Source organism: Gorilla gorilla, chromosome 10, assembly GCF_029281585.2.
Source record: "Gorilla gorilla gorilla isolate KB3781 chromosome 10, NHGRI_mGorGor1-v2.1_pri, whole genome shotgun sequence".
In the NCBI taxonomy this organism is placed as follows: Eukaryota; Metazoa; Chordata; class Mammalia; order Primates; family Hominidae; genus Gorilla; species Gorilla gorilla.
The window spans coordinates 30,512,629-30,537,941 of NC_073234.2; the positions used below are offsets into that span (position 1 = coordinate 30,512,629).

Consider the following 25,313-nt stretch of genomic DNA (forward strand, 5'->3'; position numbering starts at 1 on the left):
TACAATTGTGCTTACAGTACTAGTCTTGCACAGAGTGATTGTGAAGATTTGATAATACATAAAGTACCTAAAATAGCACCTAAAGACGCCAAAAGCAGCTAGTTTAATCAACAGGAGCTAATTTTTTTATACCACTGATTTGTCAGTTTTGCAATTCAGTTGTCCCCTTGAGTCTCCCTTCAAATTATGTTTCATGTTATCACAAGAAAGATTACCCAAATATGACAGAATGAGAAAATTATGCTTTTTATTATAGTCACATAAAATAAAGTCAGTTACATCAAGTTGTCCAAATGCATTGGTGAATTAATGCCGCTAACGCTTACAAATTTTTATACATATATCTATGCATTTATAAATACATACATATGTAAAAGATATATATTTCCTACTAAAATAAAGTACCCAAATCTTGATATATATAGGGGCATAATGGGGGAGAAAAGAATCATAAAGTTTTATCAGTTGTAGACTGTACTTTCAGAATACAAGAGTCTGTTTTAGACACATTTATTCAGCTGTAATGAACTTTAATTCAGAATTCTTTTCTGAATTCTCCTAAGTGAGTTAATGTATCCAAAATATCAAAATAAGTCATGTGGCAAACTTAATGAATCAGAGGCTAATTTTTCTTACTGTACCTGGCTCAAAGTCTAGACTTCCCAATGGAGGCATGGTTAAGCTCCATTCTTAATTTGCTTGTCTTTTGGACTGTGGTTTTTCTGCTAAGGTGATAAACAAATCAGATGTCTCTAATTCTACATCTTCTACTAGCATTCAATAAAGTCAGGTTTGGTGAAAAGATTTCCAATGTTTTTATATCACCCTGAGTTGATGAAAAAAGGCCCAGCAGGATGTGAATTTTGTGTCCTATTGCCTTTGTTATAGTGAAAATATTGTTTGAGCCAAGGAAGGAGAGTTAGGGTGTAATGATCAATAGATCTTTGAGAGAACCAACTCAAATTGAAATGAATTCTCTGTTATAGTGAAAAACATTAGTGAGAAGATGCTTGAACTTAAGAACAAAATAAAATTTTAAAGAAAACCTAGATGATATTAGATAATTCAGAAAATCCTCACTTCAAACAGAAACTAGAGTTCCTTCTATTTCCTGTTCCAATAGCTCAGCTGCTTCTCCTGTGTTTTTACTGTGTTTTCTGCTATCTTAGACTTTCAAGATAATTATTTGTAGTATCTGACAAGAAATTGAATTTTTAAATGCCTTTGCAAAAACTTCAACCTACTTAAGCAAGGTGAAGATGCCTAAAAATAGCTTAACATAAACCAGTCATTTCAGAATCTCTGGTGATTACATGTTCAAATGCCATTAGAGTGTATCTTATTCAAGCAGGAAAGGAAGAAGTTGTTAGCACTGAAATTGCATAAAACACGCTAAAACTTCCCAACCTATGAGAGGCCGGAAACAATGGGAAGCCCAGACATTTCTCAGAATCAAAACAAAGAATGCAATATTTTGTTTTATTTTTGAAAGGGGAACAGAAGGGGAAAAGTGTTTCCAATTAGTTGGTCCACCTCTGCTGGGCTGCCTAACTACTGATTTTGGTGAGCATCTTGTTAATGGCTTGCTTGACATGCGTGGTGGAGCTGCGTCGCCTCGTCTTGCCCTGCACCATCCTCCGGCGACGCACCTCTCGACACAACTCATAGAATATCTCTGTGATGTTCCCTTCTCCAGTGCAGGCAGAGCACTCGTAAAAAGCACAAGCCAATTCTGTGGCCAGCCTCTCTCCTTCTTCTGTGCTAACCTGCCTGGAGTGGTCCAAGTCAGCTTTGTTTCCAACCAAGATGAGAGTCACATTCTTGGGCTTTTTGATCTCATCTAGGACGTTCTTAAGTGGCAGCACTTCCTCAAAACTTCTTCGGTCAGTGATGTCGTAGACCAGCACAAAGCCTTCCCCCCATCGCATGTGCCCCTCCCTCTGAATGGTATCTTCCTGTTGGCAAAGAAAAATGGCCGTCAAGAGACCTGGAAATAATCAAAATATATGGATGCTGGTAATGCTGACAGTAATGCCTTAATTACTATTCTTTATATCCAAAGTCATTAAAATGTCGTGGTACTCTAATTGTACAAACTTTCTAAATAATTTTAAATACAGTCATGACTTATTCATCTCAACATATTTCAGGGAACTGAATATTTTCTAATTTAATAGATTTTAAATTTCTGCTTTTAATTTTTTTCTTGCCATATCATTAAATCTGTAATCATAAAAACTAAAAAGAAATTATAATCTTAGTTGAGCACATCACTTTTGAGACTTTTCATCACAATTAAGGACTTAGCAATTTTTTAACAGACAAGTAGCCCCTATTCCACCTTTTAAGTATCAGAATTAGAGTCAAAATTTAGCAAGATGCATTTTGGTTTATTTATTATTTTTTTGGTTTGTTGTTTGTTTTAATTTTCTCTTTCTTCAGATTATAGACAATTAGCCTCCAGAAAAACTGTGACAAACTATTCAGAGAATCCAACTCTATGCTAAAGGATTTGGCTTTTTTTTTCTTTTCCTATCTCAGAGCCCCCAAAATGTCATGTAGTACCAATGACAGAAACTCTATTGAAGTGATTCTCAAAGTGGGTTATCACTCCTTTATAGCAAAGTGGCAAGCATGATTTGAAAAAACATTGCTTTCCCGGGTTCAAATGACTTCTGGAGGCATGCACCTCCCTGCTGCCTCTCTTCAGAATCAGTGCTCTGTGAAGGTCAGAGAATAAGTAGGTGGTGATGAGATGGAAAAGTGGAAAAGTGGGTAATTCATTTCAAGAACATTTCTGGGTTTAAACACTTTGATTCAAGTCTTTTTGGGGGTCACAGGTAATTGATAAAGTACCATGGAAAACTTTAGCTTTCTGTTATTCCAGTGGTCATTTTCTTCTTCTTCTTTTTTTTTTTTTTTTTTTTTTACTGAGACGGAGTCTCACTCTGTCGCCCAGGCTGGAGTGCAGTGGTGCGATCTTGGCTCTCTGCAAGCTCCGCCTCCCGGATTCACACTGTTCTCCTGCCTCAGCCTCCCCAGCAGCTGGGACTACAGGTGCCCATCACCACGCCTGGCTAATTTTTTGTATTTTTAGTAGAGACGGGATTTCACCATGTTAGCCAGGATGGTCTCGATCTCCTGTCCTTGTGATCTGCCAGCCTTGGCCTCCCAAAGTGCTGGGATTACAGGTGTGAGCCACCGTGCCCAGCCAGTGGTCATTTCTGTGCCTGGAAACTAAACCTATCTATGAACCCTTTTGTAATCTCAGAAGTGACTGACCTAATACCAAATATTACAAGAAAGACATCTAAAATGAAGTATTCTGAAACAAACTTATATGACATCATGTGAGTTTAGAATACAATATATACTAAATCTCTTTCTTAAAGACTCACACACAAGCCTGTTAGAGGCTCTGAGAATTCTTTCAGTAAAGACACCTGTTTAACTTCATTTGAGCATTTCAAAACACATTTGACCATGAAAACTTATTAATATCTTGCTATGCCACAAAATATAGGTGAGAGAGTCTAACCTAGATGATATGTGAATATTATAGTATTTTCAAAATCCCCTTGAAACACTGGGCAGTTTATATAAGGATGAATATACAGATATTTACAAATATGTTAATATATAAAATGGCTAGTTAATTAGAGAAAAAGGTTTTAGGCATGCAAAAGTTAGTTGAAGAAAAGTGCCTTATTTTTGTTCATAGCATAGATTTCTCAGTTTTATTTGATCCAGAAAAATATTTTAGCTGAACTCTTTATTCACCTGACCAGCAGTGTCTAGTATCTCCATGGAAACAACTTCATCATCGATGGTTGCTTGGTGTCGGTAGGTTGATTCTAAGGGAATGAGCAAATAAAAAAGACAAAAAGGTAAATAAATGCAAGATTTAATTTGATCCTTAAAACTGAAAATCGGCATGGGAGAAGTATTCCTGATTTTACAGCATAAGGAACTGTGTAGTCTAGGAAAGAGAGGACAGATGTGCAAAAATGTAGAATCTTCATTCTTAGCTCCTGGACATACCAAGTTCTAATATGGGTGTCACCGACTTTCAGAGTGTAGAATAGGGGGAATCTCTTTGCATCTTTGCTACCCTATACTTTCCTTTATTTATTTATTTTTTTTGACAGGGTCTAGCTCTGTTGCACAGGCTGGAGTGCAGTGGTGCAATATCAGCTCACTGAAACCCGGGTTTCAAGCGATTCTCTTGTCTCAGCCTCCCAAGTAGCTGGGATTACAGGTGCCTTCCACAACACCCAGCTAATTTTTGTATTTTTAGTGGAGACAAGGTTTCACCATGTTGGCCAGGCTGGTCTTGAACTCCTGACCTTAAGTGATCCGCCTGCCTTGGCCTCCCAAAGTGCTGAGATTACAGGCCTCAGCCACCGTGCCTGGCCCTATCCTTTCCTCTGAAGATTCCATTTTATTTTTCTGAAAAGCCAGCTCCCTGGTGCTCTTTTCCTTCTATAATGAGACCTCAACAATGTAAATTGAGAAGGTGATTTTCACAAAATGCATTCTGCCTTGGTGCTTCTAAAAATCGAGGTTTTGGAAACTGCTGTTTCTAACAAGATAGCATACCAACAGAAGCTACTAATTTCCTTTCAAACCTCAACTCTGGAAATGTAACAGATATTACCAGGAGGTGAATGGTTCTTGCCAAATGATGTAAAACTATGAGAAACTCTAGGGGTAGTAAAAGGTGGTCAGACCCCAGTACTGGGTGGTTGGTGAGGAACAGTAATCCAAAGTAGGGGAGGGCTGGGCAGCATGGAGGGGAGGTGGAACTATATGGAGTCCTCTTGCTTATGCTGCCTCTTCAAAGCAGAAAAATGGCAGATGCTCAGTACCAGCTGGAGGCTGGTGGATCAACAGCAGAGTGGTCACCAAGCTATGTGAGGGGAAGGAGAAGTTAGCAGGTGCAAGAAGACTGGGTGGCCCTGAGTATGCCCCTCATCACATAAAATGGAAACCACAGGTCAAAAATAAGAGCCAACTGGTGCTTCTCTGTATGAAAACTAGAACAACAGAAATAAAGAACCGAATGAATGAATGACTGACCTGATGAGAGTTAGGTTGAGGAACTCTCCCAGAAGTGTCAGTAAGTGTAAGTAAGTAAAACAAAGGAACATGTAAAAGTAAAATTTAATAAAAGGTATGGATAATAGAACAAGAAATCTTAGTATCCTTTATAAAATGAGCCTCCAAGGAGAGAATAAAATACATAGAAGAGTGGAAATTATTGAGGTTGTAATGACTGAGAATTTCTCAACGTGAGGGAACAATGAAAAATTTAAGATCAAAGGAACTAGCAGGATGCATGAGGAAAAAGCTCTATATCTAAACCTATTATGACAAAATTTAAGGATATCAATGAGGAAGAAGTCTAAAGGGACTTAGAGAATAAAGCACATCACCTACAAAAAGATATGACTCAGACTGATGTAGGACTTTTTGCCAGTGAAACTGAATTCAATTTGACGTCCATCAAAACAATAAAACTACATCAGCATCAATCCTGGCATTACAATTCTAGATGATTCTATCAGTATATCAGGGTGAAGATGGGGGAAAAGGCCAGAAGCAAGTTTGTGTGAACTAATGTACTTGTCTGATTCCAGAAGACGTTATAACTCTTAAAAATCTAGAAAAAGTGAACTAGGTATTCAACTCAATAAATTAGAAAAGAAGAAACAGAATAAATTCAATACAATATAAGAAAAGAAATAAAAGAAAAAACATCACGAAAAAGAAAACAAAACCAAAGCATGGTATTTGAAAAGATATAAAAAGAGGGCGGAGCTATAAAGATCTGACAATACTGCCACTAAATTAAGAGAGACAATGCAATTAAAATTTAGCATTAAAAGAAGAAATTGTACATTCTGCTGAAATAAAAATAAAATAATACGAAGTTTATAAGCAATAATTTCAAACTCATAAATTCTGCAGAAAAATACAGTATCACTAGCATTCTTCTGTATCAGCAAAAGCCATGTAGGAAAGGTAAGAGAAAACAGGAAACTATTTCCAGTAGTAGTAAAATAAATAATATTTAGGAAGTAATAAAAATGAACAAAACCGTTCAAAACCCTCCAAAAACAAAAACAAAAATTTTCTAGAATAGAAAATTTTAGAAGTTTGTAACAGAAAATGAAGACTTGAATACATAAGAAAATCCTAGGAAAATGGAGAAACAACATTTTTAAAAACATGTCAGTTTTCCACAAAATTAATCTAGAATTTAATGCAATTCAAATGAAATGTCCAGCTGGACTTTTTGAGACGCTCAAGAAACTTATTTAAAATTATATAATACTATATAACATTTCTCCAAACAGTGTGGTACTAATATCAGAATGCACAAATTTACCAAGGCCTTAACAATAGACTCATATTTATATAGGAACTTAGTATATGACTGAGGTGGCACCACAAGTCACTTAGGGAAATAATGAATGGTTCAATCAGTAGCATTTGGATTAGAACCAATAAGAAAAAAATTGGCCACTAAATGCACAAAATAAAGTTGGGCTTCTAGGGCATATATTAAAAGTAAATCTGGATGAATTAGAGATCTAAACTCATCTAGATTTGAAGAGTGAAACCTGAAGTTAAAAAAATTAAAAGTAAGAAAATATAAAAGCTCATGCACAGACCAAAAAAAATGAGATAAAAAATAAATGGGTTGACTACATTAAAATTAAGAATTTTGTGCAATATTAAATAGGCTAAAGACTGGAGAACATATTTGAAACATGATATGCAAAAAGTTGATTAATATCTAAAGTATGAAAGAAATTTTAGAAATTAAAAAGATAAGTGAACAGGAAAGAAATACGGCCAAAGTATACAAAGAAGAAATTCACATAGGAGGATGCCCAATTAGCAAAAACATATATCAAATGATGTTCTACCTGCTTACTTACCAGAGAGAAGCTTATAAAATGATTTTATGACCATAAGATTGGCAAAAATTATAAAGTTATAAAGCTAGGTAATATAATGCCTGACTAGGTTACAGGCAGCTTCTCTACACCGACAATGAGAGTGTAGACTGTGGTACATCATTTTGAAGAGCAATTCACTAGCATTTGGTGTGGGCATACCTTATGATTCAGCAATCTCCCTCTCAGGTACATGTACTAGAAAAAACCTGGTTCTTACAGCACTGGGTCTCAAAGTGTAGTGCCTGAACCAGTAACATCTGGCTCACCTAGGAACTTGTTAGAAATGCAAATTATCAGGCTCCACCCCAGACCTATGGGCAATCTGTGTTCTCACAAGTCCCCCAGGTGATTACGGTGCATGCTAAAGTTTGAGAACCACCAATTTAAAGGTATGTTTTCCCCAGTGATGTTAGCAGTAGCTCATATTAGAGGCAACTTAGGTGTTTATCATTGGGGAGATTAGTTAAATGTGGCATAGTAAAGAATACCATGTAGAAGACTAGAAGTAAATATAGAAAAATGCATGGATCTTAAAAATATCAGATTTGGTTATAATGATTAGAAGTGTATATATATAAATATATAAAAGTTATTTAAATTTAAAATATATATATACACAGAACACTATTTTTCCTAAATAAATATATAATAATAGCTAGCACATACTGCTTCTATTTGAACAACTGTTCTAAACACTTATGTTAACTCATTAATCCTCACAAATATCCAACGAAGTATATATTGCTATTAGCTCCATTTTACAAGAGGAAACTGAGCCGTAACAAGATTAAATAACTTGCCCAAGGTCACACAGATAATAAATGGTAGAGGCGAGATTTGAGTCAGGGAAGACCAGCTTTGGAGTTCAGGCTTTTAAATACCATGCTTAGTTTCAAACACATTAGACTCTGCACTTAAAGGAAAGAGGAAGGCAGTGGGTGTCAAAATAAGGGAAGAAAGGGAAAAGAAAGTGGAATAATATAAGGCCTCCCATACACTAATAATAGCATAACACCATGAAAAAGAGCGGCATGATTAATATGATTATTAACTCAATTCTTTGTACCCAAACTACCCAAATCATTAACCAACCAACCAACCAACCAACCAACACAATAAACTCAGAAGTTTCTGTTGTCATGGGGGTAGCCTGTAAGCCGGTGGTTCTGTAATTATTTTTTCTATCTACCTCATGTTTCTGACTTTCATTTCATCAACTATTTTGCAGTCCTTTTTTGACCACTGTTTTCTGTTACTTTACTGTAAATATAATCTCCTGTCCAAAATACAAACTGTAGAATGCAGCTTCGCCAGCCATATCCTTGCCTTCTACTTCCATCAGTACTGTGTAGTGATCATTGCCATAAGCATGGCACATTGCTCAAGTATTTTCCAAAAAGTAAAATTTAAAAATTAGATTATGTTCAATATTTTAATAAGTGTATTTTATGTTATTGTCATTCTCCTAGAATATGTAATCCATACATGGTATATGCATAGTGATTCGCAATTTCAGAATATTCCATCCCCCTACTCTTTTATGTTAAATTGGAGATTATAGTTTTGTATGATTTAATGCTCTAAAATACTATTTACAGCAGCCACTTGTCTCCAAGTGTTCTCCCAACGATTTTCTTTTTTCATCTTCAGTGCTGCAGCGTGAGGAAGAGCAGCCCATTCTGCATCACACATGCTGGGGAGCCATGCCCTTTGCCTTCTCCCTCTGCTGTTCTTTAGTGTCCTTTGTACCGACTTCCCTTTTGAAAAGACTGGCATCAGCCCCAGAGACTGGAAAACAGAGTTCTGGGCTCTATTCCATCTCTTTGCACTAAAAGTTGTCTGAGAGACAGGGACATTTTTCTGTGTTGCTTCCATGATAAATAGGGTATGTATTTCAATCACAGAATGCCACAGTAGGAGGGAAATGGAATATAATAAAAATTATATGAAGTTGTGTGATTCTTTGGCTATTTGTTAACTGAAACAAAAAGGATAAAATGCAGGAAATGAGAGAATGTCTGCCCCAGACATAGCAGCGTGTGGTAGCAGTGATTTTGTCTAAGGTGAATACTGGGTTCATACCATTTTAAGCACTTTTTTTCTTTAAGCTTCTCTCTCATTAGAAGCCCATTTTCTCTACGTGTAAAACAATGGAAGTATTGCCCGAAAAGGTAAAGTGTTGTGCATCTACATGCTAACTTTTCCAGAGTTAACTCTAAAAAAATGTACTAAGTAGTTTTTGAAATTAGACTCCACTATGCATCTTAATACATCAAAGAAAATGTGTATGTGTTTGTTTGGTGGATTTGCTTTTGATTTCGTTCATACTAAACAAAAATAATAAATTGAGCCTTTTTTGGTGAAGGGTGGGGAGATGATTATTTAGGAGATAGTTCCAAATGAACCAGAATATTGTATACTGTAAGAAAAATATGAGTTTCAAAATGGAATGAGGCATTAAAAGTTACACTTCAATTTCACTGTGAAAGATGTATAATTTAAAATCTGCACTCACTAGTAGTTTAATAACTAGAAGTATATTTTATGTAGTCAAAGAGGAGTTGGTGCTCAAAGGGATGTTGCATGTGGTTAATCTTTTTACTGATTTAGCTTTTTTTTTTTTTTTTTTTTTGCGAATTTCAACACTTTAGTATGGACACTTAGCCAGCACAGTAACAATAGCAGTTAGTTATGTTGATTTATGCCAGAATGGAAATTGTACTGAGTTGAGTTCTATTCCTAGTCTAACCACAACTGGACATGTAATTTTGATTAAATTTACTTCTTGGTACCTGTTTCCTTATTTGTCAAATGACAATCTCTAAGCTCCTTGCCATGCCAATATTAAATAATTAAATAATTCTATGAGTCGGCTAAGCACTTCTGCTTTAGAATCTGGTTAAGATAATTTGTTCTGGGTTTATCTATTTTCGTATGAATGATTCCAAGCAGCAGGAGTTGTAGGGCAGGCAAGAAGAACCAATCACAGAACCAAAGAACTAGTGGGTCTAATGTCTCCTCATTCCCATCCTCATCTGCTTAGAAAACTAAGCAGATTCAAACACAGTGCCTCCAAGGTAACAGTTGCAGTAGTGATAGAGGCTGAAATACAGTCTCTCTCTTCCTCTCCAAATGCCTCCATCACACACGCGCGCGCGCACACACACACACACACAGTCACAGGCACACACATTCTAAGCCTCTATCTGTATTCTCTGTGGTGACCAGCATTCTTAGAGGGTAATATGACTCTTGGAGATAGGGATTCAATTCTTGGTTGGGATCCATTCAGAACATGGAACCTGTTGTTCTACAATCAGATAATTGCTGCCACCACCATCAGGGGGTTTTCATGGTTAGATGGTCCAACTCCCACATCTTATGAGCTTCAGTGGTGGTTTTCAAATGTGGTTCATAGACATCCGTGTGCTGGCCACCCACAAAGATTTCACCGATCCACAGTATAATAAGGAAAATTAAAATAAAACTAAAATTGTTCAATGTAAGGAACTGATTTTTTTTACATTGTATCCTTCGAAACACTCGGATGTTAAAGCAATTTCTTTCTTTTATGAAATGCAAGTGGAGCGTAGGTTTAGTTCCTCTCCCCCATTTCTTTCCCTTGCCTGCATCCCTAATTGAATTATTAGGATAGGCTTTCTCCATAAAAATCAAATTTAAAAAAGTGAGTCTGAAACCGAAAAGTTTAGGAGTCACTTGCTACTATAGTAGCAAGCATTTTCTTCGTTGAATTATTTCAAAACAGTAAATATTCTAATTGTGTTAATATGTGGAACGATGTTCATAGTCTTCAGCTTCTCGTGGAGTAACAATTCTGTTCCAGGTTGAAAAAAAACTGCCCCATGTTTCTCAGGAAAGCACTGACTTCAGAATTCAAGACTGCTTCTTGTATATAAGCTACTTGGCTTTTTAATGTAGTTATCTCTTTTGGTGGTGGTTTTGAAACTTTTAGTTAAAGTAGCTGATATGGTTTGGATCTGTGTCTCCACCCAAATCTCATGTTCATTTGTTATCCCAAATGTTAGAGGTGGGGCCTGGTGGGAGAGGATTGGATCATGAGGTGGTTTCTCATGGTTTAACACCTTCCTTCGTAGTGCTGTCATCACAATAGTGAGTTCTAGTGGGATCTGGTTGTTTTAAAGTGTCTGGCATGCCCCCCCCCCCTCAGTCATGGTCATGCCACGTAAGATGCCTGCTCCCACTTTCCCTTCTGCCGTGAGTAAAAGCTCCTTGAGGCCTCCCCAGAAGCCAGTGCTTCCACGCTTCCTGTACAGCCTGCAGAACCATGAGCCAATTAAACCTCTTTTCTTTATAAACTACTCAGTCTCAGGTATTTCTTTATAGCATTGTGAGAATGGACTAATGCAGTAGCCATGTATTCCACAAAGAATCCTGTCTTCCCCAAGGTAGTATGAAGTTAAACTCAGGAAATGCTAATTTCCCTTGAATCAAATGGATGGAGAACCCCTCTATGCTGGAACAAAAGTGACCTCTTGCACACACTCATATAGACACACAAATCCAGCCTCCAGTGTGAGAGAATTAATGAAGCCCTCACCTGGGAATGAGTCATGTATCCATTACTCCTGAAGTCTGATGAAAGTGCTTGTTGCTTAGCAGCTGCCATCCTCTTTGAGAAGTACTGTACAAGGTCACTCAATAAAGTTTCATTATTCTTACTGAAGGAAGCCTGCACTATACATAACTGATGCAGGCAGATTGCTATTAATAGCAGTTTTTTTTTCAGATGAATAAAACAAAAGGGAAAATGGTTAAACTAAGACTAATTAAGAATAATAAGATTAGGTACTGGAACACATTCAGGGAGAGTTCATTTTATGAGACCATTTTTTATAAGCTTCATCTTTCATTGAGATATACGGATACAGCAATAAAAAATTTGTATTTTTAAAATTAAACTCCCATTAATCATTAAGATTCTCAGATAATCTATGTAAAACTTATGTAAGTAATAAAAATATAAGAGAAGAATAAGTATTCACTTTGGTGGGTAAAACAATAAAGAATAATTTTTTTAAAAAATCGGGTGCATTTTTAGATCCAAATATATCATCTTAAAATTAGTGTGGCTACATTTAAAAATATGTTGAAAAATTTGGATGTGAAAACTCTATTTAAAAGCAAAAACAGAAGAATAAAGAATAAATGTAGAAACATGCTATTCTCCTAGATTAAAAGGTGGAATAACATAAAGATGTGGATCTTCTCAAAGTAATTTATAGTTCTAGTACAATTCCAATCAAAATCATGTCATATTATTACAGAGTTTCTAAACTTGATCTGGAAAAATCAACTGAACAGAGTAGCCAAAATAATTCTGTAAAAAAGTAATGAGGAAAGACGTTCTCTACAAAGTATCAAAATGTTCTGTACAGCATACAATTAACGAAAAAGTGTGCTTCTTTTGTTTGGTGTGAAAAGCAAATCTAGAATGGTGTCCAGGTGTAAACAATTCAACATATGAAAAGATTGCATTGGAAGTAGTGGAGAAAGGTAGAGAGTGTTTAATAAATAACAGGAGGAAAATTGGTCAACGATTTGGACAAAAATGTTGGGTTTTCACCTCGTACTTCTTACTAAAATAAACTTCAGAACTATTAGTCAAATACTAAGTAAACTATAAGATCATTCTCTATTCCCTTCCTTATTGTTTTCCTTCACAGAACTTCTCGCTATCTCACATATATTTGCTTGTTTATTGACTCTTCTCTCTTTCCTAGACTGTGCACTCAAAAAGCCAAGGCCTTCTCTTTCTGTATACTGATTTATCTTTAGCACCCAGAACACTTTGACACACAGAAGGCGCTTGATAAACATTTGTAGAATGAATGAATAAAAACAATGAAAGAAGTCTTGCTCCCTTTTAAACTGAAAATCTTGGAGTGACAAAAATAAAACAAAACAAAGAAATTAAAAAAAAAAACCTGGAAGAGTGTTTGCCTACATTTTATACATCAACATTATTACTATTTTTAAGATCCACAGACGTCATATTTTGCTGCTGCTGCTTCTCTCCTTCTCTCTCTGTAACAGGCTTTAGTCAGATGTATTGGAGAGAAGAAAAGAGAGAAACATATTTTATTTTTCCCTAAAATCCATATTCAGTAGTTTTATTTTTCTGTTACTCTTCTCAGGATAACATTCTATTACGCACCAAATTTTCCATGTCCGTTTTATCCTCTCTCTCCCATTAGAATGATACTGCGTTTTTCTTATGTGAGGGCAGTGTGTTGTACCCACTTCCTTTCCTCATGGCTGAGGCTTGACCTAATTTCTTCATCTATGCATTAAAATCCTGCAGGGTTCTAAGCACAGACAGCATGAAACACACATCTAGCCTCATAGAGGGCTTCTTTGCATGATTTGAAAAGCACTTCCAAATCAGCTAAAAGGAGCTTAAAAATGTTGCAACAGAAAATATTATTCTTTCTTTGGGGCCATAAATTTTTATTGAAGACGGGAAGGAAACAAAATTTGACCTACCGAGGGTGGGATCATATTCCCAGATGAACCGTTTGGTCAGAAATCTCACTACAAGAGCTGTGGAAGAAAAGAGCAACATTTCAAAAAATAATTTGTTAATTTGCTTAGCACACCTATCTTTTTAAGGAAAGCGAAATGCTCCACACAACCCTATAAATGCTTTATATTTCCTTGGTATATAAAGCAAATAAATTTTTTTATGTTTATTCAAGTAATTTTCCAATTTCATATTATGGCCAAAAAACCATTGTAATATTTGAATGGGTTTATTGTGCATTAGTCAACAATTAGATTTGTTGCTTTAGTCACAAGGTTAAAAACAAAACAAACAAAAGTATAATGTGAAAATGCTTACATATAAAATTTTTAGTAAAATGATGAATTTAGATATAAAAGGTCACAATACAGGTATCCGAAGTTTGAATATTGATAAGGATTGGCAAAGGCAAGTTTAAAATGTGATAATTTTTAGTGTAATGAAAGCTCACTAGCAGGTCATTTGCATTTTAAAAAAGTAGATATTCAAAATTAAGGATTTTTATTAGAGATCTGTGAAAACTCATCAAAAGTAGCACTGATAGAATACAGTCAGAGTCAGGTTCTGGAACTATGCTACACAGTTTGCTTGCATGATCTCCTCAATCCTCACGTCATCTTTATGAGGCAGGTACTATGTTAATTCCCATTTTTCAGATGAGGAAACTGAGGCACTGAGGGGTTAACTCATTTAATTAAGCTTATCTAGTTAGTTAGTGGCCTGGTAAGGATTTGAATCCAGGAAGTCTGTAACTTATCCATTGTATCAAACTGAATTTAAGTCCTAGGCCATCTGGATAATATTTAACTGGAAGATGGGCTGGAGAAAAGCATGGAAATATGTGGACTCTATTGTCCTTACAAATTGATAAGACATATGCCAAACATTTTCTTACACTTGTAGTATAGTTGAAAACAGTGGTTTTAAATTAAAAAAAAGAATTGGAGCGGGATGTCACAGGCACTTAAAAAATGGAATGAAAGCATTGGATCCTTTTCCTGAAAAAATATACATACACACATTTGGCATATAATTTAGCAGGCTCTTGAGCCCTCCATAGACCCCTGATGGCCTCCCAGGGATCCCATTGACCTTAATGAAAGATTCATTGTCTATCATATTTTACAGTTTTAAAATACCCATTATAATGTGTATTTTTATTTTTACTGAAATGCCCTGAATGCAGCAGCCAAAAGATACTCCTTGAAGAAATAAAACTAGTTAGTGGAAGGTCACTGTCAGTCTTTGCCTAGTCTCACTTTTAGGAAAAACAGAGGTATAACCTTCCTCCTGTAAAGTTTTATATGGGAGATGGCAGTGTAAATTGCATGAGGACTTCGCAAAACAGAGCACAACGTGGCTTCTTGACCAGGGGCCGGAGATGGAAAGTACCAATGTTCTTTGTAATTGCAGAGTGTGAGGCTGAATTTGAGCCAAAATATTTGCAGTGCCTAAAGTAGCAAGGCCACTGACCCTGTAATACTTCCCACAGTGACTGTACTTGTGGTTTTATCTGCAGTCTTCAGAGTCTGTCATTGTCATTCTCTTGAGACTGAAACTTTTATTTTTACATACAGGATGCAGTAAGCAGTAAACATATTTTTTCTTTTGTACAATTAGCAACATTAATAAACACATAACAGCTTGCACGATTTAAAGAGTTCCATCTTTTATTAGACTATGTAGTTGTTTTTTTTTTTTTTTTTTTTTTTGACACTCTCCCTCTGTTGCCCAGGCTGGAGTGCAGTGGTATGATCTCGGCTCACTGCAATCTCCACCTTCCGGGTTCAAGCGATTCTCCTGCCACAGCCTCCCGAGTAGCTGGGATTGCAGGCGCGTGCCACCACACCAAGCTAATTTTTGTATTTTTAGTAGAGACGGGATTTCACCATGTTGGCCGGGGTGGTCTCAATCTCCTGACCTCGTGATCCGCCCACCTCGGCCTCCCAAAGTGCTGGAATTACAGGCGTGAGCCACCGCGCCTGGCCAGACTATGTAGTTTTAACACTAAAGGCTGCAACCTAGAAAACTTAATTATCTGCCATCATGAAAAAATGAGCTTAATTTTTTACATGAGCGAAGTTTACAGTTCTTCAATTCCAAAACCATTTAAATTTGAATCATTTCTCAAAATGTTTAAAAAATGTATTAGACAGTCCATCGGCTTTCAAAACCAAGTATACTGAACATAATTGAATCATTTGTAAATGCCTGGATGTCAGTTAAGAACCTTGGTTAGTGCCTGTGCAGTTATGCAGCAATACTTTCTGAAGCTGTAGAGTGGAAGAGGCAAAAGAACTCTAGAGTGCTAGAGTTTTTGAGCATATATATGTATATGAATGCTCAAAAACGCAAAAAAGTTATATATATTAACTATTATATATAAATATATATATTCAAAACAGTTGTTTAATTTATTAAATTTAAATAATAAATACATATTCAAAATAGTTATATAATTTATTAAATTTAAGTAATAAAATTTTATCCCAGTTGTATAATTTATTAAATTTATATAATAAATATTAAAACTTATTAAATTTTAATAAATTTATTACATTATTAATAAATTAATAATCTAATTTAACTATAATTAATGAAAATGGGTACTATAAAGATTGACCTAATTCCCTTTTGACTCTCTGCCCTCTCCATCCCAACTATCTTGAGCAAAGTTTGTCTTTTGAAGTAAAATGGTGGTATTGATTTAAGGCCTTGTTGCTCCAGAACTTTTAAGGTTTGACATATTTGATTAGTAGTTACTGTTGAGTCTTTGCCTTCTGAAATATTTTATTTTCTTCCCATTGCCTTAACAACCCATGCCTTTCCATTAAACAAGCCAAACATGTCCAATGGCTAATGTAGGGAAGACTGTTTTCCTCCTTTTGCCTAATTTACAACGTACTTGGCTAATTCTTCATCATCTGTGGTTCTGTTTTAGTATTACTGGTACTATGAATTTTATGATTATTAATGAAAATTGGTTTCTAACAAAATGGAAAATTTGGTAAAGAAACATTTAATCCAATAAAATATTTTTAAAAGTCACTTAATGTAATCATTCAGTGGCATGATCTTCCATTCATAAGTAAGAGCTAAAAGGTAAAACCATTACATTAAAATAGTCACGTTATTTCTAAAAATTAACCAATCTATGCTGGTTACTCGAAATAATTCCTGACATCATTATCAAGAAGAAGCAGGCATCAGGAGTGCCAGATTTAGTTTCAGAATAATATTTTAAAATGAAAATTAATTAGGTATGATCTGTACAATAAATCAGCTTCAGCAAGAAATGAACTCTTCAAGGTAAATGTAAACTAACACACATGCTATTCCTTATTTAAGAGTCATATTCAAGAGAGATTCAGGCAAAACTTTCAAATGTTACCTTTCAGTATCATACTTGAAAAATATGTCATTACTTTTCTTTATAGAATTCATGAAGTAACTTGATTAACAATGTATATAATGCAATTTTTTTCTAAGATACTTAAGCATATGTAACCTCCTACACAGTTGTGATTGTTCTTTTCTATAGGTCCCCAGGCATACAGCTATTGCTATATAACAAATCCGCCCCAAAACTTTGTAGCATACAACAATAAGTATTTATTATGGAAAAATGCTGGAAATTTTTTTTCCAGCTGGAAAAAGTATTATGTATTTATTGGACTGTGGTGAGTTGATTGCATTGGAAAAATGTAACTAAAAGTGTTTAAAATGGCCAGGACAGATTTTTTTTTGGTTAGGAAAAGAATTTCTGCTCCAATTAAAAGTGCTTCAAGGAATATTACTCATAACCTTCACATCATGAATGCCTTTTGAATTTTGTCTATAATCCTAGTAACATACCCTATAAAGACCCTTGATATTTAATATATACTCTACAACAGTACAACATTCATATAATAATGAAAACTTACTATGGATGTATATTAAGTGATTTATATCATTTACATTCTGTAACCTGCAGTACCTTCACAAAAAATACATAGTTACCTATAAGTTGTAGAATCACGTAACTTTAAAATACTTTTCAAGGGACTTCTACAAAAGTTTGCCAACTTTGGGACAATTCTGTCACAAACAGTTTCAAACATTTTGTGGAAAACAAAAATCTGTGTTATATAAAGAGAAGGTAAATGTGGGTAATACTAGCACAACTTTAGTCTGTTATGGGTTGTGATACGTATATTTACCACTTGTTATCTGAATTATTTTTTCTATGTTTATTTATAATAAAAAAGTTAGAAATGTTAAAGCTTAAAAACTACATGAATAAATTATAATAAACTTACGTAGTATCCTAAGTATGAAACTTTTCAAGGTTGAGATGCCTCCAGGAGATAGAGTAGCTCTCTTAATTTCTCCTCCATTTTCATTTCATTATAGTACTTACAGTTTAACTACTTGACCTTACCTTGACCAGCAAAATTCAGGAGGCAATGACATACATTACCAAGCCCACAAAGGTTGTAAAATCAACACTAAATTGTTTTCAGTTTAGTTTTTATGATCTATAGTTAAAATGTCATAATAAATAAAGCAAGTGTTTAAAAAATAATGGAAAAGAGAAGACTGAGAGGATTTAATACAACATGGGAACTGTTTTCTCATTTCATTAAGCATGACCTCAATTTAAATAATATTTTAAAAATTATAATGGAAAAAGTTTAAAAGTAATGCAGTAGTGTTATAATTATTCATCTTCATTTAGTGTATGCTCTATTCAGTTAGGCATTACGGTAAATATTTACACATGTATCTTTACTCTTCACTTCCTTATAGTGTGGAATATATGGATACGGATATGAATACGATGTATGTATATTGGTGAAGAAACAGAAGCTCAAGTTGTTTACATTTCTTCCTAAAATGTGAGCCTACTCTTTCCTAGCCTCAGGATCTACATTCTCTTTTTACAGATGAGGGCTTTGCTACCAGGGAGCTTAGGAGTCTTACTAGTGTATTCCTCTATTGTCTAAACCCTTAATTTGAAAAATTCCATGGAGAATGTTGTATATATCATATATATATATATGTATTTACACACATACATTTTTACACATATAAACATTCCTCCATTTGAAAAAAATGCATCGTCTAGTCTCAACCTTCTTTTGTTACAAAAGAAAAGGCTAAAAACCCTGGTGAAAATGAAACCTGAAATGTCTATTAAAATCTGATATTTTAGACATAAACTTCTGAACATTTATTATCCTCTTTTATTGCCTCGGTGTGGAGCACCAACACTATTCCCTTAATTCTAACACACGTGATGTGCTAACACACACTCACAGACAATGTAATTATCCTCATGATACCATTTTGCTTCACCATCTTAATTTTCTTGACTGTACATTTCTTACAGAGTTTATTGCTATCATTTTAAATATAGTGCAGGGATCATTACATATTTGGAATGTTCCATAAATACTTACAAGCTGATGTTAGTTTAGCTTAGCGCCCTTAAAAGCCTAAATAAACTAATAGCTTGTCAGTATTTTAAGCAGGTAACCCAGAATGGAACTAAGTCAAAGAAAGGGGAAAAGATACACATATTTAAAATGTACTAACTCATATCCAGATAGCATTTCTTTTTCTTTTCTTTCTTTTTTTTTTTTTTGAGACAGAGTCTCGCTCTGTCACCCAGGCTGGAGTGGCGCAATCTCGGCTCACTGCAAGCTCTGCCTCCCGGATTCATGCCATTCTCCCGCTTCAGCCTCCCCAGCAGCTGGGACTACAGGCACACCCCACCACACCCGGCTAAGTTTTTTGTATTTTTAGTAGAGACAGAGTTTCACCATGTTAGCCAGGATGGTCTTGATCTCCTGACCTTGTGATCCGCCCGCTTCGGCCTCCCAAAGTGCTGGGATTACAGGCGTGAGCCACCACGCTCGGCCCAGATAGCATTTCTACCTGCGGTATCTAAAGCAGCATCCCCTCCTCTTTAAAGTCTTCCTTGGCCTTTCCAAGCCATTAATCACTCATCTGTGACATGAAATTGTCTTTTGTGTCTTCTCTATTATATAATGTGTACAATTACCTTGTAAACATTTATTTATATTCTTGTATGTCTTAGAAATGGTGAATGATCTGAAGTCAGAGATTAAGCCTTGTTCATCTTTATGTCCCATGGCTGGCATAGCGCTTGATACATATGTGCCCAATAGGTATTTGAGAAATGAATGAGAAAACAATGAAAATTTCTTTAAGCTATGTGGCTCCACTATTGCCATTGTGCTTGGGCCTGTACTCTAGTATGTTTTTGTTACTTGAAAGACATGTTCTTTAAAGTGGAACTTTCATTTCTTGAAGATATATTGACCACTTCTCTGGTCAGATGCCAATCTGGTCAATCTATGTTGCAAACCTGTTTGAGAAAGGCAAGACCCATCACTCTTACTCTCCTAGGCCAGAGGAATTGCTACCCCTGACCTCACACCACTATCAGCCCTAAATTTAACTCCAACTCTTAAGTGGTCAAAAGACTTCAGAGAAGTAAAAATGAGCATTACTCACAAAAATAGAGAAGACTCTACCCTAGATTTGTGGAGATAGTTTATTATTGAATGAATTAACTTTGTGGAACTAAGTATCCATTTATTAATCATATTAGTTGTTGGATTAAAGTGTATATGCTTTTAGAAAATGCCATTAGGTAAGTTTTAGCTGTATCTTAAATAAAAACACTACTGGGATTTCTTGAAGGTTAAATATCAAAAGGAAGCTTAAGTATACATTAAATACTGACTTTAAGCTAATTTAATTTTCATAAAAACTCTTAAAAGTAGAAATTAATGTTCCCACTATACATATAAGAAACCAAAGCAGAAAAGTGAATAAACTTGTCTAATTTACAAAGCGGTTAAGTGATAAAACTGATATGAACCCAACTCTGTTTACCTTAAAACCCATAATTTTTCCAATATACAATACTTTTCCACTGTATTTTAATATTTCTATGTATATGATATAATTCTACATGTTTGATTTTTTTTTTAACGTGAGCATACATCTTATGGAGAAGCATGCTTTGAGAAGGGAATATTTTGCTTGTGATTAGATTTATTCTTCCTTAGTGGAGAAAATATCCATGACCAGAAACCATGGCAACACAGAAAGAGAACATGAATTTTGTGAAGCAAGAATAAAACTTTTAGATAAATAAGATTTTTGTTTTTTTCTTGAAAACGTCTTTAAGAATGCTGTAGATGAGGAAAACAAGTATCTGAAGATGTAGGCGATGAAGCAGTATGCGAAAAGCAAATGTTTTCTTATGAGTTTCCTCAGTCCTTAACAATAAAAATTAGCATACCAGGAACCATTTTAGGCAGTGAGGAAGTCAGCAAAGAAAATAAGATACAGTTTCTATTCATAAAGTGTTGTAAGTTTGCACCTTTGCATATCCCAGGAAAAATATAAAGATATGTGGGTAATTTTGAATAGTATCCAATTGAAGTCCTGTTACGATGTCTAGGATTCTTACTGCAAGGACTGGGTAAAAGGGAGGCCAGATTGAGGTGAGCTGGACTCACTCAAGTGCCTCACAGGGAGCAAAACTTGTGTTTTCCAGAAAAACTCTAGCAGATAAAATAGGAGTAATGTGTATGGTGTGTCAGCCTTATAATGGTTTGTCTTCCAGCTTAGGGACAACAACGCAGTGGGTCTCCCTAAATAAGAGGCAATTCAGCTCCTTCTTCTTCCCTCCCTCACCTGCACCTCAAGCAACCTCCTGTCAAATCAAGCCTCCAAATCAAATTTTCCAATTCCTTGTCCCCTGGGTCCAACACTTTTAGTTCTTCATACCTTGTTCCTGGGTCTTCTATCACCAACGCTCAAGTCCATGTTCTTTTTTACAGCAGTCCTTCCTCTCTTTTCTGTGACCATTCTGGTCTCCTCCAAGAAATATGGGTCATTGTGCCTCAGAAGGAGATGTGAAGTATGAGATCCCAGCACCAAGTGAGTCCCGGCCTAGAAAGCCACATGGGGACCATGACAGCTAGTTGAAGCTTCGCTTTCACAGCTGTTGGTGATGGCTGAGACCAAGATTATGCCAGTTTGGAATATTGGAGGCCTTAGTCAAAGGAGATGAAAAACTATTTCTGTACTGAAGAGCTGTTCTGGAAGGGAATGGAAATGAGCTGGATTGGAAATAAGATGTCAAAAAAAACCCTCAGAAAATTGTGTGATTTGAAATGTCGGATCTTTAAAAAAAGGGGGCTCAGAGCAAAGATGTGTACACAAAAACTAGATTTCAGATATATTTGCTGATAATTTAATGCAATAATTTTCAAATGCTTATCCATTTTGATCTCCTATCAAATCTATCTCTCTTTCTCCACACATGTGACTTTCACACACATTCAATCAATAAATATTTATTGACCACTGTGCAAAGCACCAAAGAAAGCAAGACCGAGAGGATGCCTAGGCATGATATTAGAAATGACTTTATATTAAAGCTAAGCCATAAGCTGAGTCTTAGAAGATTGAAGCTCACTATTTTAGGAAGAGCATTTCAAGCAGAGAGAAAGGGCCAAGCCACAAGAGAGCTAGTTCAGTTAGGAATCACATGTGGTTCAGGGTGGGTAGAGTGGCATGTAGGGGAAGCTATGTTGGTAGGGGGTCAGGTTGTGAGGTTCTTTAGAGCCCAGACTATAAAGTAGCTCCTATGTCACATTAAGGAGCTTGGATTTTACCCTGAAGTTTTTGAACATACAGGGGTTCTGAGTAGGAGAATGGCTCAATTTGATCTGATCATCTTGGGGACCGTTCATTGATTAGAGGTGGACAGTGAGGGAGACGGATTAGTGCAAAGACTCCACATGAAATAAAAGTCTGGGGGTAGCATTATTCTTTGAGAATATAATGGGGAATATAATGGGAAAACAAATTAAAAATGATGTTGGACTTGCACATGTTGAACATAAGACATTAATGAAAACATAATGTAGAGAATTGCCATCCATCCATTCATCCATCCTTTATCCTGCCATTCATCTGCCTATCTATCATACATACACAATTATTGAATGTTTATCATGCCCCAGGTACTGTGCTAGGCACTGCCCCATAAGCAGTGGACATCAAAGCCTGAAGCTGGAGGGAGTGATCCTTGCCAGACTTTCTGGTGGGTGGTGGCATGCAGTGGGCATGGTTAACATGGTCCAGGTAGATAGTTTAAGTAGAAGAGGACTTAACTTATAATTCTATTTTCAGATTCATCTCATGGTGGCATCTCTTGCTTTTTATGTTCTCCTCCACCTAAACTCCTCAGATGTTTTAGCTAAACTAAAAAAGTTAACAGATGAAGCCAGGGGACAAATATCTCTTCATATACTGATTATTTCTGAAGGAACCCTTTCTCTTACCCCTTATTTCACCTGTCCCCTTTTTCTATTCCCTGTGAAGGTCAAAATAAATTGACATTGAAAAAAAAGCCATTTGGCTTTATAAAAAATAAAATTGAGCAATTTAATGGAAATTTAAAATGAATGTTATATAAAATGCATGCTTTATAATGCCAGAAGTTAAAATGAGAAGTAAATTAGTTCCAGATGGGGGTCTAGGGATTGCTTTTAAATTACTGTGTTTGCTTAAGCCTGAAAATTTTGATCAGTCTTGCATTCTTACAAAAATATCACTGAGAACACATCAGTTCTCTGTACAAATCATTTTTTAAGGCTAAGTGGTGTAATCTCCAAGAATTATTAGGGAAACACTTTTGTTTTTGAAAATCTAGCCTGGGAGTCTAGCTGCAGTGCATCTCAAGTTCTGAAAATTGACTTTTTTTTTTTTAACTTGGAAATGGTAAGATAAAGGTTAATCTGATCCTGGTAATTTGGTTTTAGGCTGACACACGATGAGGGGAAAAATGGCAGAATCATTGCTTTTAATTCCTAACGTGTTTGAAAAGCAGTAGAGATATTGGAATGCTTAAAAATAATGCAAAATCCAGAAAAATGTTAATTTTCTATAGAAAATTAACTTGTATAATTAAATGACACTATTTTGCTGAAGAATTTAAATTGAAAGTAAAAACAAGAGAAAATAAATTTGGAATACGGTAATCAACTAATTTGGTTTTATCTTTTTGTTTTGGTCTTGAAGGTTAATAAATCAAAAGGGTTTTGTGTCCAAGATTTCAAACCAGTTTTATATAAGTTGAAAAATATAATTTATGTTAATTTTAAAAGTGATTGTTAATAAATAAATTACTAAATTTCCCAAGTCAGTGTTTTTAATTTAATAACTTATATTTCATTCCAAGTCATCATGCTTAAACAGAATTATTTGTAAGTTATTAAGCATTTTGTTAAGTTGTCAAGGGATTTGGATATAAAATTTAGATTTTCAATTTTTACTTTTTCTTGGAGAAAGAAATACTTATGATGTTAATGCCTAAATTTTTTTCCTACACTTATGTTACTAGGGCACATAAGAAATTGACAACCGAAAACATTTGGACTTTATTGTGGACATAAAAGTGACTCAGAGTGACTAAATATCCCAGAGAAGCAGAGGAATATCTGGCATAAACCTCACTGGATGACCTCCTTATACAGATCCTAGGATCTTACAAGTTACTCTCTTCATCATGTCCTTTTCTCTAGACTGATCTGGTTTCCTGTCCATATGGACACATACAGTTCATTTGCAATTCCTAAATAGGCTGTGCCCATGGATTCTAGTCCAGGGGGAAAACCTCTAACAGTAGGGTGTCTCCATTTGCAGCCCAAACACCACTCCCATGGCTACCTTTACACCCCATAAGAAGACAGGAAGCCTTAAACATATGGAGAACCAGGGCCTGGTGAAATAAGGGTGTCAGTGGAAGGAATTATGGGTGTTTGAGCTGGAAAAGCACCCCCATTATGAAAAGCTTATAAGCCAGCCTAAGAAATTTCCAATTATGTTTAGGATGCTGGGAAGCCATTAAAGTATTATAAACCAAAATATGACATGAACATCTTTTTGTTTTATAAAGGTCACTGCTGCTTCATTGCCAAGATGAACTAGGAGGATGAAGGTAAGACTGGAGACAAAAGGCTTAGTTAGGAATCATTTCCAGTACTACAAAGGGAAAGAAAGTAGCACTGAAAGGTTTCCCTTTCACTCCTACCATTACTAAATGTGTCCAATAATAATTGGAAATATACAGTATGTGACCTATTTAAATTAGCTTCTTTTACTTTGCAATGCACATTTAAGGTTCATCCATGCCATTGCCTGGATTGATCACTTATTTCCTTTTATTGCTGAATATTCTATTGTATAGATATACCACAGTTTGCTTACCCAGTAACTAAATGAAGAACATCATGGTTGCTCCCAGTTTTTGGCAATTATGTTTTGGCAATAAAGATGTGCATGCCGGTAACTGTGTAGACATAAGTCATCAAATCAGTTGGGTAAAGATTTAGATGTGTGATGGCTGGATTATGGTAAGACTTTGTTTAGCTTTGTAAGAAACTGCCAAACTGTTTTCCAAACTGGCTGTACCATTTTGCATTCCCATCAGTAACGAATGAGAGCTCCTGTTGTTCTACATCCTTCTCAGCATTAGAATGTAGCTTTGTCAGGTTTTTGGCTTTGGATTTTAGCCATTCTAATAGGTGTATTGGCGTCTTGTTGTTTTAACTTGTAATTCTCTAATTACACATGATATTGGGAATATTTTCATGTGATTATTTGCTATCCGTGTGTCTTCCTTGATGGGGTGTCTGTTAGATCTTTGGCCCATATTTTATAAACGAGACGTGATTTTTTACAGCAAT

At 35.5% G+C, this 25,313-nt stretch overlaps 1 protein-coding gene across 6 annotated transcripts in view; it reads right to left on the reverse strand.

Annotated features, from left to right (window-relative positions):
• Positions 1-222: 222 nt before the first annotated feature.
• Positions 223-25,313, reverse strand: part of RERG (RAS like estrogen regulated growth inhibitor) — a 126,583-nt gene continuing 101,492 nt past the window's right edge. For 4 of the 6 annotated variants that reach the window (XM_031001120.3, XM_031001122.2, XM_031001121.2 and 1 more), the window contains exons 3-5: positions 13,494-13,550; positions 3,781-3,854; positions 223-1,955 (exon numbers count right to left, since the gene is read on the reverse strand). In XM_031001120.3, the coding sequence (XP_030856980.2) occupies positions 1,548-1,955; positions 3,781-3,854; positions 13,494-13,550 (539 nt within the window). In that variant the 3' untranslated portion in view covers positions 223-1,547. The remainder of the gene's footprint in view (positions 1,956-3,780; positions 3,855-13,493; positions 13,551-25,313) is intronic. The other 2 variants (XM_055358735.2, XM_055358734.1) reach the window with 1 other exon arrangement.